This window comes from Typopeltis vanoorti, chromosome 16 (assembly GCF_054136105.1).
Source record: "Typopeltis vanoorti isolate ZY-2024b chromosome 16, IOZ_Tvanoo_1.0, whole genome shotgun sequence".
Lineage (NCBI taxonomy): Eukaryota > Metazoa > Arthropoda > Arachnida > Uropygi > Thelyphonidae > Typopeltis > Typopeltis vanoorti.
In genome coordinates, this window is record NC_143564.1 from 60921616 (window position 1) to 60935223 (window position 13608).

The window sequence follows — 13608 nt, forward strand, 5'->3', positions numbered from 1 at the left end:
CTCCCTAGTGTTAATCCAATAATAATCCTTCAACAGCTTGAAAACTCAGTCATATCATTGCTTTGTTTTCTATCCACCAAACTCTACAATATGCATGCTGTCAGTCTATCTTCATAAGCAAACTTGTACAGTCTTTATATCATTTATGTTATCTGTCTCTGTTGCCTCTCCAAGGTTATTTCATCCCAGTGACCATATTATATAATGGGCCCACTATCCTTTTACCTCAATATTGCAGCAATCCTATGAAATGTCTTCATAACCTTTGTAATATGGCATCTGAACAAACATTTCTGTCTATAATCACCAGATCTTTCACTTCTTCCACTTCTTTCAGTATAATTCTATCAAGTGAGCACACAGCATCCATCTGTGAATCCAAAATTTCAAAACCTTATATTTAATTGCAATAAAATGACATCCTCATTCTTTTTCCCACCTTTCCAAGTTATTCAAATCTTCTTGAAGAGTATTATTACTAATAACCTTCTCAAGCTTCACATCATCTGCAAACAATTGAATATCTCCCTGTAGTTGACAATATCATGACTGACAGCAGTAGTGGTGGTTCCAGTACTGAACCCTGTGGAACAACTTCACTTGCAACCTTTCTAATCCCTGATACTGCTCCCCATATAAAACTCTCTGATATCTGTAAGAAAGCAGTTACCAAGTGGGAGACAGAATTTTTTGACTCTCTCTCCCACTTTCCCTCCTTTCTCTCATCTTTCTATCCTTTGTTTCTGTACTCTTTAGACTTTCTCCAATTTCCTCTTCCTCTGTCTCACTCCCATTCTCTCACCTTTTTCATTCTCTTATGTCCTTCTCTTACACCTACTCTCATTTGCCTTGCACTAGCCAACCTCTCCTGCCTCCTGTTTATTCACCTTCCCCAATTCATGCCTTCCACCTCCTTTATCAGCAGTTCTATTTCTCTCACTGCACATCCTGCTTCAACTGACATTCACATACATAATCACAGCCATCAGACAACCCATCTCTCCTCTGCCACACTGTCCAAGGTTAAATTCATATGCACATCTTTTACATTATCGTCACCCAATAACATGCTACTGGTTTCCACAAATTGGCACTCACCAGTTTCTTAAGTGCCATCTTTAATGCTGCTGAACACCTGAAATGACTCCTAGTGCTTCATACTGCCTACATTTCATTCACACATACACATTCCCGTTCCTCACCTGCAACATTTGTAAACCATGGAATGGATACATACTGCATGTATATCAAGCTACAAAATCCTCAATTATGCTGTGAATGTATATGTGATTTGCATTTGAATACACACACACACATCTACATATGTCTAGATATCTATATCAATGTTAAGTAAATTATACTGGCCATGAATTTCTACAAATAACAATATTAGTTGAATTACCTTTGAACTTCCTAAATAATGCAGAAAAGATCACAACAAAGAAAGTTGTAGAATATTTTCCTGCATTAACCAAATGAGGAAATTTTTCTCCAGAATCCCGATACCGACGAAGACATTGTACAAATCTAAAATATGCAGGTAAACAAGCAACAACAGGGCGTACTATAGACGGTGCAAGGGTATCAACACAACTTCCAAAATCTGAAATAGATAATTGTAATCAGTAGCAAGTTATTTTTAATATCAGCCTAAAAACAAGTAATTCTAGAATTTTGTACCAAATGCAAGTATTTAATGAAATTCGCTTTACTAATTTTCATTCCAATAAAACATTCATGAAAGGCATACAAGTGACTCAGTTTAAATAAATGCCATACAAAAAAAGGATTGTTGAACGTTTTACTTCATTTTTGATATATTAGTTCCCTCTAGTGAAAGATTGTAAACATGTAGCATATTTGTACAATGGGGGGGGGGCTAAATTTAGATTAGATATTATGAGAACCTGCTGCAGGTAAATGTGGTCTATTTTCAAACTGACTGAGGTTTCCAATAAGCTACGGAAATGTCTCACATTAAGCAATAAATCAAAGAAGTTTAGGAACATTTAATGGCACAGCAGGATTTATCCATAGCCACTGGCTAAAAGTAAAGACATTAACTACTTGGCAATCCCAAGCTGATAACTGAAGTGCTACAGTACTTCATTTTTTTATTTCATATCCAAACACAAGTGGTACAGTAGTAAGTAATTGGTACATTACTTACTATTTACAACAAATTAGGATACAATACAAATGAGAACAGCCTAAATTTAGTAAGTAATAAGTAACTATAGAGGGAATATGAAAGAATATATATATGAAATGAAGGAAAAAGAAACTATACATAAGTTATATACAATAAATATGGTCAGATGTTCCTCTAGAATCTTGTGCAATCAACTGCTCTTTCTGTGCAGGATATAAGGTCCTCTTTTGTGCAAGATGATTGGAGAAGGGGACAAGAAAGATGGTGTTCCATGGACTGGGTTGTCCCACACTCACAATTATCTGGTCCAGTGAGGTAGTATCCCCATTTGATGAGGTTCTGTCTGCAGCGTCCTGTCGTTCATAGTCTGTTGAGGCTTTTCCAAATATTCCAGTCCAATTGAGCACAACATGGAAGATGTTCGGCTATTGGAATACCAGTATTATTCTCAAGGTATAGTGCAAACCATTGTTGAAGTCTTGTCTCTGGAGGATTTTTAGGTAACGGTTCAACGGCTGCTAGGAAGCTATGCTGGGATCTTAGTCTTTGGGGCACTGTAGTGTGGCCAAATAGTGGGTGGTGCTTATCATTCATTTGTCTGCTTCTTTTGTCAGCTGAGAATGCAGATCTTTGAATTAAAGGGGGTGCAATACCAGCCAAAGCATACAAGTCTCGTAGTGGTGTTGGTTTCAGGCATCCTGTAATCAAGTGGCAGCTTTCATTCAATGCTGGGTCCAGTTTTTCAGCATGGCAGGATCTGGATCATACAGGGCAGGCATATTCAGCAGAAGAATAGCAAAGGGCCAAGGCAGAAGATCTCAGTGTGCTAGGGTCTGCACCCCATTTGGAGGAAGTAAGCTTTCTTAGTATATTGTTGTTGCATTAACTTTTGCCTTTGTTTTTCTATGTGTGCTTTATATAAAAGAGTGCGATCGAGAATCACACTAAGGTAGATGAGGTTCCAGGAGTGTTCTATATTAGAGCCTTCCCAAGAAATCTTCCTGTTGGCTTCCTTATTGTTAAGGTGGAAAAGGCCAGTCTGGGTTTTCAAGGGGGTTTGGTTTTAATTGATTACTGCTATAATATAGTTAGACTATTTAAGGCAAGTGATAGAATAGTTTCAATGGACTTGAAATTTTTGGATTGAGTAGCTATGGCAAGGTCATCAGCATAGATAAAATTTCTAGTTCCTGGAAAAATGGTGAGATCATTGACATAGATGCTGAAAAGTAATGGTGATAACACACCTTCCTGGGGTAGGCCATTTTTTTGGGGATGCCAGTGGCTGTTTCTACCCCCCCCCAGGTAAACAATAAAGCATCTGTTTTCCAAGAGTGACTGGATCAGTAGGACAAGGTGATAAGATAGTCTCTAGTTATTCTGCATATTTTATTTCTGAGTGTAAGATGGTTTATGGTATCATTGCTGCAGTTAGGTCTACAAAGACTGCTCCTGTAGCTAGTTTTTGCTCATAACCATTTTCTATATATTGAGTGAGGTTGAGAATTTGTAATGTATAGGATTTGCCTGGTCTAAAACCAGCCTGCTCAGCAATAAGATAGAGTTCAATTAGGGATTGTAGCCTATTCAAAATTAATCGTTCATAGAGTTTAAAGAGATTGCTGAGTAGTGATATAGGTTTGTAATTTTTTGCTTCAGAAAGGCCACCACTTTAGCATGCCTCCAGATAGTTGGTATCCTTAGGGTTCTGAGGTAAGCACTGTATAGGTCTAATAATCACTCTTTAGTCCCTACAGATATCATCAAGGCCTGCACATTTTCTAGGTTTTAATAGGTTTATGGCAGTGTTGAGTTCAGTGATCGTGAAATCTGAGTTAATCATATTTTGTTCTTCACTTGGGGTTCTAAACATCTTATTTTTTGGGTGCTTTTAGGGAATTTTCCATTCAGCAGCAGCTGTGAGCAATTTGATTAGCTGTTAACTATGAATGCTCATATGGCTTAGTGAAATCCTTCCTAATTCTGTTGATAAAGTTCCATGCCTTTCTGCTACGATGAGTCATATCAAGAGCTCCTATTTCTTTTTTCCATGAGGAAGGCCTTTCCTCTGCCATCTCTGAGCATCATTTTTCTCCTGCATGGATAGTCTCCTCTGAGAAGGGGTTGTAAAGTTGCAAGTAATTAGCATACTGGGTTTGTTTATCAGTGGAAATGCCTGGAATGTAGTTTGTGCAGCATCCTCGGAAGATGTGTTTGGTGAAGATTTTCCTCAGTATTTTTATGAATTGGGGATACTCTTGAGGGTTTGGAGGGACTAGCCCTATGGAGCAGTCAAGATCTTCCATGAAACCCTTCCAATTAGCTGTTTTGAAATTAAATCGCCATCTGTAAATGGCTGGGTTGAATTAAAGCATTATAGATCTATGTTGAATATGTGGAATGGGATTTAAAACCTTTTTAACACAAGTGTTGGATATTTTTGAGCTAACAAATATGAGGCTGGGTTATATCCCCGCTTCCATCTGCCACTGTTAAAAGATGCAGGGAGTTTAGGATTATGTATCAGGTTTAGAGAAAAGTTTTCAGTCCATTTTTCAATAGTTCCCATCAAGTTCTCCATCTTCATTGGACTTTGTGTAACCCTAGTTAATACTATGGCTGTTAAAGTCACCTAATACGACATTAATCATGCAAGCATTATTATTGAAGATGTTGGGGAAGGAGAAAGCTTCTTCTGGCAGTTTATAAACTGAGGTGATCGAGATATTTTTAAATGTGATTGTAATAATCTCAATGTTTCTGTTGTTCTTTGAGTCAATGGACAATGGAATTAGTTTTCTTTAGTAAATATTGTACTACCATATTTATTATGGGGTATCTCTTTGATGAGTTTCATGCCATGGATGTAAGGTCTGGCAGTACCTTCCCCTCTGTGAGTTTCTTGTAGGCAGAGCACATTGCAGTCATTATCTTGCAAATATTTGCAATGAGCTCTTGCTTGACACTGAAGAAACCTTCAATATTAAATGATATTATTTTTAGGCCTGGTCTGAGGTGGGATCCTTTAGGGCAGGAATTTGGAACATTTTAGTTTGATCACTTGTATTTGGTTGTTAGCAGCTTCAGCTTCACATGGGTACTCACAGGGTGCAGGAACGAGAATCTAGTTGCTGCACATCCCAGTACTTCATTAGCACATAAGAATGTTTCTCCTTGGACTTATCACATGCTGAAGTACTCGTGCCCTTCATCATGTGAGATAACTCCAGAACTACTACTCTTTTCTTCCATGGCATGATTATTGCTTTCACTCTTCTAACCCAAACACCTGCACTGAGCAGGTCACAGAAATCATCACCCTGACATGAAGGCCTTTCATACCTCATTCCATCCAAAATTCCCAACCACTTTTCAAGCCCTGGTTTAACAGATGCATGAAAGTATACTTGAAGAAAAAATTCAGCTTTCTGCATGTTGCTTATCAAGAACCTTGGCTTCATACTTAGCCTTAGCTGAAGCACACAATAGATGTAAAACAATTACTATTATTATAATCCTAAGACCCCCATGGATTCACAGACTCATCTAGGAAGTTCCTTTTGTCATACATGTAGCTCATCATACCATGCCTTACACACACTCAAATTCTCTACAGACACCACTTAGGTAAAGCATTCCAATCATTCACAACTCTCCATGCAAAAAAACCTGCTTCTTACTGCTTGCTCACATCCTCCCTCCTTATAGAACTTCAAGGGATGACCTCTTGTTCTCCCACCATTTTATGAAAGAAAAAAACACTTCAACATTAATCCTCTAACAACCCTTTATCAACTTGTACGTCTCTATCATATCACCCCTCTTCCTCCTATCCACTACACTCTACAAATTGCATCGTCTCTTCATATTCACCATTCCAAAGACCAGAAACTAACTTAGTCAATCATCTCTAAACCCTCTCCAACATCTTGGCAGCCTGAGCGGCCTAATCAAAGCCCCATACAATGAAATCATAACATCCTTAATTCTACATGTCAGTGTTCTCCGCATCATTCCCATAATCTGCTATGTTGTCCTCACAATTTTAGCAAACTGTCCACAAATTTTAAAACCTTATACTCTGCAACATTAAATTGACATCCCTCACACATTTTCCCATTCAGACAGTCTATTTAGGTCCTCTTGCAAAGCCACAACATCTGCTCTGCTTTTCAAAACTCTCCCCAACTTTGCATCATCTGCAAACAACTGTATATTATTATTATTATTATTAAGAGAGACCTCCAGAGAGTCAGGGACTCATCGAGCGAGGCCATACTACATGCACCAGCTATTATACTTATTCTTGAATTCATTCATTCACACTGCTTGCACTCACAACATTCAATGGCAATCTCTTCTGATCACACACCACCCTATGAGAGAAAAATGTAGCCCTCATCCCCTTCTTAACGGCATTCATTCTCAGCTTCCAAGGATGTCCTCTTGTCCTTTCCCTACCCTCCATAATATTATCGCCATTTAAGCTCTTTCCAATGTCATTTACATGCAAATTAAACAGCAATGGTCCCAAAATGTGACTTTCCTCTTCTGAGATATTGCTCACCCATACACAACTTGGTCAACTTCCAAGGATGCCCTCTTGTCCTTTCCCTACCCTCCATAATATTATCGCCATTTAAGCCCTTTCCAATGTCATTTACATGCAAATTAAACAGCAATGGTACCAAAACATGACTTTCCTCTTCTAAGATATTGCCCCCCCCCCATACACAACCTATCAGACAGCCAATCTCCAATCCAATGCACTAGTCTAATATCCAACCTCATCTGCTCTAGACTGATTATCAACTTATCATGTGGTAATCTCTTGAGTAGAAGAGGTGTTACATATGGTTCTGTTATAGCTTTTGAGGATGGTAAGAAGTAGTGTGATTCCTCTGCAATGTTCTGGGTTGTTTAGATTGCCATTTTTGAGTACTATTAGACCTTCTTCCAATTGTGATGGAATATACGATGTAACCAGAGCTATATTGCATATATTTAACAGTCATTTCCAAAGCCCTTTCTTCCATGTTTAATAACCTCTGCTGCCATACCATTCAATCCAGATGCCTTCTCATTCTTTTGGGTTTTTAGTGCAGTTTCAAATTCTTGCACTGGAAAATTGTTACACATAATATAATGGGAAGTTCTTTTTGAATTATTATTTCTGGCAAAGCATCTATAGTGAAGTTCACTGATAAATTATTCAACAAATTTTCAAAGTGGTTCTTCCATAAGACTTTATCATTTTTTATCATTTTGGCCTTCAGGTATCTTCTATTTTTAGCTCTTATTCTTGATGTTTTGAGTGCCTACCTCTTTAGTCTTTTGGGCTTACTTTCTTTGATGCATAAGGAATTAGCTATCTGGTACATTTCTCTTGTTTTATGGATATTTTGATATTGTTCTAAATTTTGACAAATAGCCTGGATATGGTTTTCCTTGTCATTTCAAAAAAAAAAAAAAAAAAAAAAAAACATATATACTAGATTAAATAGTTCCTTTAGCTAAGCATGTAGACTTTGCATCTTCTGATTCCTGTATTGCTGTTTAATGTCATTGCATTTCTTTATTAGTTTTTCAGTGGTTTGTGTTACCCATTTCTTTTGAGAAGAGGAAGAAGTCTTGTTGACCAAAGTTTGTACTGCTACTTCATGGATGGATTACACAATATGAGCAAAACTCTGGGATGGTTCTTCAGGCATTGAACTTTATGTTAGTTAGTTTTTTACTATAATCAGCAAAAACTCCACATGATCTTATTTGTAGTGCTTCTTTTCATTCCAGTGATATTTGTTATTCTTCTTGTTTTAAGTTTAAAAGTGCTGAGATAAAGTTTTTATACATGCACTTACTATTCTATAATTGGAGTTTAGTTCTACATAGTTGTAAGCTCTGTAATTTTGAGCTGATTGTACCCACTTTCCATTGATTAAAATATGATCAAATTGTGATTTTGTCCCATTTGGATGTCCCCAGGTTCATTTATTTCCAGGTTGTATGGAAATTTGCTCTGTAGGTTGGCAAAATTATGAGCGTTTCATAATTCAGAAAATATCCATTTTCATTTGTTGTATTGCAGTGAATGAAAGTTACTATATTTTTTGTGCTTACTGAAACATCTGATCTTATTTGTGCATTAAAATTTTCATCTATGATATGGTGATTGTGTGTTGGTACAGTGCAGAGAAAGTCTGAGAGTTAATTGTAGAAAACATTCTTGGAGTTTTCATCTGAAATTTCAGTGGATGCATAGGTACAGGTTATTGCTGCTTTTTGGTTTGAATTTAAAGTTATGGCCATTATCGAGCCTTGATAAGACCCTATCTAGACTACTGTGCCCAGATTTGGGTGCTAGGGTTTCTTCTTGATGGGGAGAAGGTGGAAAGGATCCAGAGAGACGAGTGACCAAATGATTGCAGGTCTATGAAATGAACCTTATGAGAACAGGTCGAAGATTTGTGGGTTGCAGAATTGGCTGATAGGCAAAAAAGGGGCGATATGATTGAGACATTCAAATTACTGAAGGGTTTCTATAAGATTAATTCAGAAGATATTTTTGAGAATAGGACTGATGGTGGGAAGACTAGGGGCCATCCATGGAAGCTGGGCAAGAGTGTGGTTAGCAAGGGTGTTAGAGCTAGGTTTTTTACTTGGAAAGTGGTGAATGAGTGGAATAAGCTGTCAGAGTCTGTTGTGGGTGCCATTGACTGTAAATGAGCTCAAGGCAAAGTACGATAGATACTGTGTGAATGTTGAATAGTTGTTCTAGAGACATGATGTTAGGGCCTCCCTCGATGAGTCTAAGGCCTCCTTGGAGTTGCCTGTTGTAATAATAATAATAATTATTATTATTCTCTCAGTGACTTTGGAGACAGAGTTGTAGACAGATGTGACTACAGATCCTTTTGTTGGCTAGGATTCTGATTCCTCCATTACCAGATTTGTCTGCTGATGTATAGAAGAAAGTCTGTTTTTTGCAATTTGATGTAACTTCATTCCATTTCAAATCCATTCTCCACCTGTGTTCTTGGATCCGGACTGCATGAAGGTTTGCTGACACTGCTCCAGTGAAAGTTTAATAATCTTTAATAATTTTAATAATCTGTCTGAGCCATATTAGTAAGAGGCAGATCTTATCAGGCTCAGACAAATTGCATGAAGTTTTTAACTTTTTACAAAGAATTAATTTATAGAAACATATTTGATTGTAAATTCTGTTTATTGTAAATAATGTATTGCTTATTTTATTTGAAATTTGTGTTTTGTTCATAACATTTTATTTATTAATGTATTGCTTTACCATTTAATGTTATCTTGAGTACTGCTGTACCATGGGATTTGGAATAGTATGATCTTTGCTGCCCCTGTGCCAGTAAACCATAAATCAACTAACCAACTCTGCTTGGATATGATCACATGGGTTCAGAGGAGGTAAGATGATGACAGAAAAGATCTAATGGAGAATAAAGATAATATCTGGCCTATGGAATTGCATATGTGAGGACAGAGTGAGGAAATGTGACCTTCAAAGTTTAATAGATGGAAGAGAGGAGATATGATAGAAGCAAACAAGATGGAGCCCTAGACTTGTGAGATTTTACACCTCATGGAGGGTAGGGAAAGAACCTTGGGATTACTCCTGGAAACTTAGTAAGGACAGGAAGCATGTGAAGCTCATGTTCTTCTCATTGCGAATGTGTGGAATGAATTACCAGTGGAAGTTGTGAGTGCACCTCTGATGAATATTTCAAAAGAAAAATATAATAGGTATTGAAGTAGGTATCGTTATGTAATCTGGACGAGAATATTCCCCAACAATGCAATAATCCATTATATTTTTAATTGTGAATTCTTTTTAACTTATGTAGCCATATTAAACTGTAGTTTCTGCATCAGTATCAAAACTTTATAATATGAACAATAGCATAGCTGTCATGATATAATATAAATAATGTTACTAGTATATTACTCACCAGTGTTTAATTTCCAATTAGCGATAGTAATATAAAAGCAAACAAAATATTGTGCATCAAGAAACACTGGAACAAGGCTGTTTAATTGATCTGCTAACCAAAAATCTGCAAACTGTACATGAAAAAATGGGGCAGCTACCACTTTACCCTATAATAAAATCAATTAGACCTTTATCAAACATAATCCTTTTATATTAGGTGGGAAACAAAAAGAATAATCAATTCATCACTAAGTCATATCATATGACTTTTTAATATATTGTTTGTAAAGTATTTTTCAATGCTTCATGTGGTCGCATCCCCTTTTCTTTTATGTGTCAGGCTCAATGGCCTGTAACAGCAAATAACTTGTCATCTTAAAAGCCTGATTAATGCTTATGATAGGTCAGTTAATCATATCTGCATTGTCTGCTATCTATGCAAATTACATGCTCTTCTGGATAGTTTACATCTTTTGCAGGATGAAAAAGCCCAAGTTTCTGGGAGAATATAGAGGAAAATCTTTTCCTCTATATGAGATCAGATAATTCATCTTCACAATGAAAAGCTCTGATACAGGTTTGTTGCATCCTAGACAGGATTCAAACCCAGGTCTTTCCAGTCAGAGGGCATTACTGACTGAGATACAGAAGCTCTGGCTTCATGTGCTGTGTCCCTAAAACTGGGTAAAGGAGAATGGATGTCAGTTTAATGTGGCAAAGTGTAAGGTTATGCATTTTGGGGTGAAAAGATTACCATCTGTATACTACATTGGTGAAACTGTACTCCAGGAAATTGATGAAGCCAGAGACTTGGGAGTGTTAGTGGACAGGGAGTTAAAGTTTAGGAAGCACATAGCAAAAGTGGCTAAAACAGCTCATCAGAACACTTGGTTATTGAATAATACTTTGATGAACAGAGACAGCTTTGATAAGACCCCATCTTGACTACTGCACACAGATCTGGGCACCAGGGTTTCTTGGTGATGAGGAGAAGGTGGAGAGGATCCAGAGGTGAGTGACCAAGATGGTAGCAGGTCTATGGAATGAACTTTTACGAGAACAGGTTGAAGATTTGTGGGTTACAGAAACTGTTGATAGACAAAAAAAGGGGTGATGTGATTGAGACATACAAATTACTGAAGGATTTTTGCAAGAGGAAATTTTTCAGAACAGGTGTGGTGGTGGGAGAACTAGGGAGCCATCCATGGAAACTGAGTAAGAGTGTAGTTAGCAAGAGTGTTAGAACTAGGTCTTTTGCTTGGAGAGTAGTGAATGAATGGAATGGGTTGCCAGAGTCTGTTGTGGATACCATGGCTGCGAATGAGTTCAATGCAAAGTATGATAGATACTGTGCAAATGTTCGATAGTTCTTGACATGATGTTTAGGGCCTCACTCAATGAGTCTAATGACTCATTGTAGTTGCTCATAATAATAATAATAATAATATAGTAAAGTTAGACCCTTTTCATACGCTTTACAAGAAAACAGTTACTAAATTATGGAGGCTTATTTTATTCCAAACTACTGCATTTATTCAAATCTAAGACTATTTTTAAGCTGAGAAGTGCTTATTTATAACATTGCTCTGTAATATTATACATAAATTTGTTCCTCTTCTGCCATTGCTAAATAATGTGATGGTTGTCAAATCTGAAAACAGGAAATATGCAAGAAAAGGACATACTAAGGGAATTAAACTGGTATAATTTGTCATACTTTATAAGCAAAATTTTCAGCTAAACATTTGGTCATCTTTAGTTATAATTCTGATGAGGTAAAATGAATAAACATATGCAATGAATGCAAGGGGAAAGTTCAGTTAAAACTATGACTGAAATCCAACAGGAATAAGAACAATTAAAAGAAAATCAATTGTTTGAGTATTTAACAAGACCACCTCTCAGAACTTAGAACTTCAGGGCTGTCAATTTTATTCAGGTTTTGTTTGTGCAATAGTATCACAACTTTCTCTGTACAGTCTTTCTAGTAAAATATAGCATTTATGAAAAACTTTAGGTGCAACGAACCCCTCTTACAGGAAAATATTACATGCTGGACAAGACCTAATTTCTCACATTTTTGGTATCTTATATAATCATGTTCTTCTGGCTGTTGATCTCCCTATTTGATCAAAGTATGATAGACCATATGAATAAGAAAGCTGATAGACTGGAGTCCCACAAGGTTCTGTTTTAAGCCCACTCCTATTTCTCATCTATATGAACAACATTCATCCTCACATAATAAATGACACAAAAATAGCATGCTATGCAGATGTTATAACAATCTAGCACACAAGCAGTAATCCTAAACAATCTGAAAAAGTCCTAAATAATTCAATAACAGGCTTAAAAAGATGGGCAAAGAAACTAAAATTACAGATAAACCCAGAAAAAATAAAACTGAGTAATTCTCCACTGATAGAAAAAATAGACACAATTACAACCCCCCAAATCAAATATATAATACCAAAATATGAAAAACAGTCTCCAAAATACTTAGGCCTAACCATAGATACTGAACTGAGATTTACCACTCATATTACAAATATATCTAATAAAGCTCTTAAAAAGCTTAATATCACTGAAAGGTGTTGTGGAATGAAGTGGGGGTACAAAACTGAAGTCACTCAAAACTACATATACAGTACTCATATGACCCACTATGGAATATGCCTCATCAATCTGGGCTCCAGCTTCTACTAGCTCAAAATAAAATCTTGACAGAGTACAGTCAAGAGCAGCAAAAATTATTATAGATGCAGTCTCATCCACAAATAATTTAAAAGCTCAACAAGAGTGTGGGCTTCACATACTAGAAGACAGAAGAAAACTTTCCACAGTTAAATTCACTAACAGAATCAGCAGGAGCCAACAACAGGATCACATCTCACTCAGGACTTTCGATGCCTGGACAGGAAAATCTAGACCATAGGTTCCCAAAGTGGGCAGTACTGCCCCCCCCCCCAGTGGACACTGAAGCCTTCTGTGGGGGGGGCTATAGTGGGTTCAAAAGCATTTGGGGGCATTCAGGCGGTCTGGGGATCGGTGGTTCTTTATAGAAGAAATTAATAATATATATTTAAAAATTAATTATTTTCGTGATTTTGCGATTAGATAATCATTTAAAATTTAAATATTGCATTTTAATTCATCTTATGCCCGTCTTACAGGATCAATTTTTTTATCAATTTTCTATTTCAATTATTTAATCATTTGAAAATTTACCATATCAGATAGAAATAAATGTCAATGAGAAAATAGAGCATGTATACATGTGTGTATAATAGGTTATGTTTACAGTAGCAAATATATTCGTTATATTTCATTTCAAAATATATATAAAATATATAAAATCACTTTTCTAATTGATTTGTACAAAAATAAACCCAATTTTATATAATTTCATATTACGAGTAAAAATAATAATGGCAAGAAAGAAATAAAATCATAAATTTTAGTTAGCCTAGTTAGTACTAACTTACATTGCTAT

The 13608-nt window shown here is 36.4% G+C and overlaps 1 protein-coding gene across 1 annotated transcript in view; it reads right to left on the reverse strand.

Moving 5' to 3' along the window:
• LOC150098060 (solute carrier family 53 member 1-like) overlaps nucleotides 1-13608 on the reverse strand; it is a 235703-nt gene that overhangs the window by 53247 nt on the left and 168848 nt on the right. Inside the window, exons 11-12 of the mRNA XM_090406669.1 lie at nucleotides 10135-10282; nucleotides 1403-1603 (exon numbers count right to left, since the gene is read on the reverse strand). Of these exons, the coding sequence (XP_090262795.1) occupies nucleotides 1403-1603; nucleotides 10135-10282 (349 nt within the window). The remainder of the gene's footprint in view (nucleotides 1-1402; nucleotides 1604-10134; nucleotides 10283-13608) is intronic.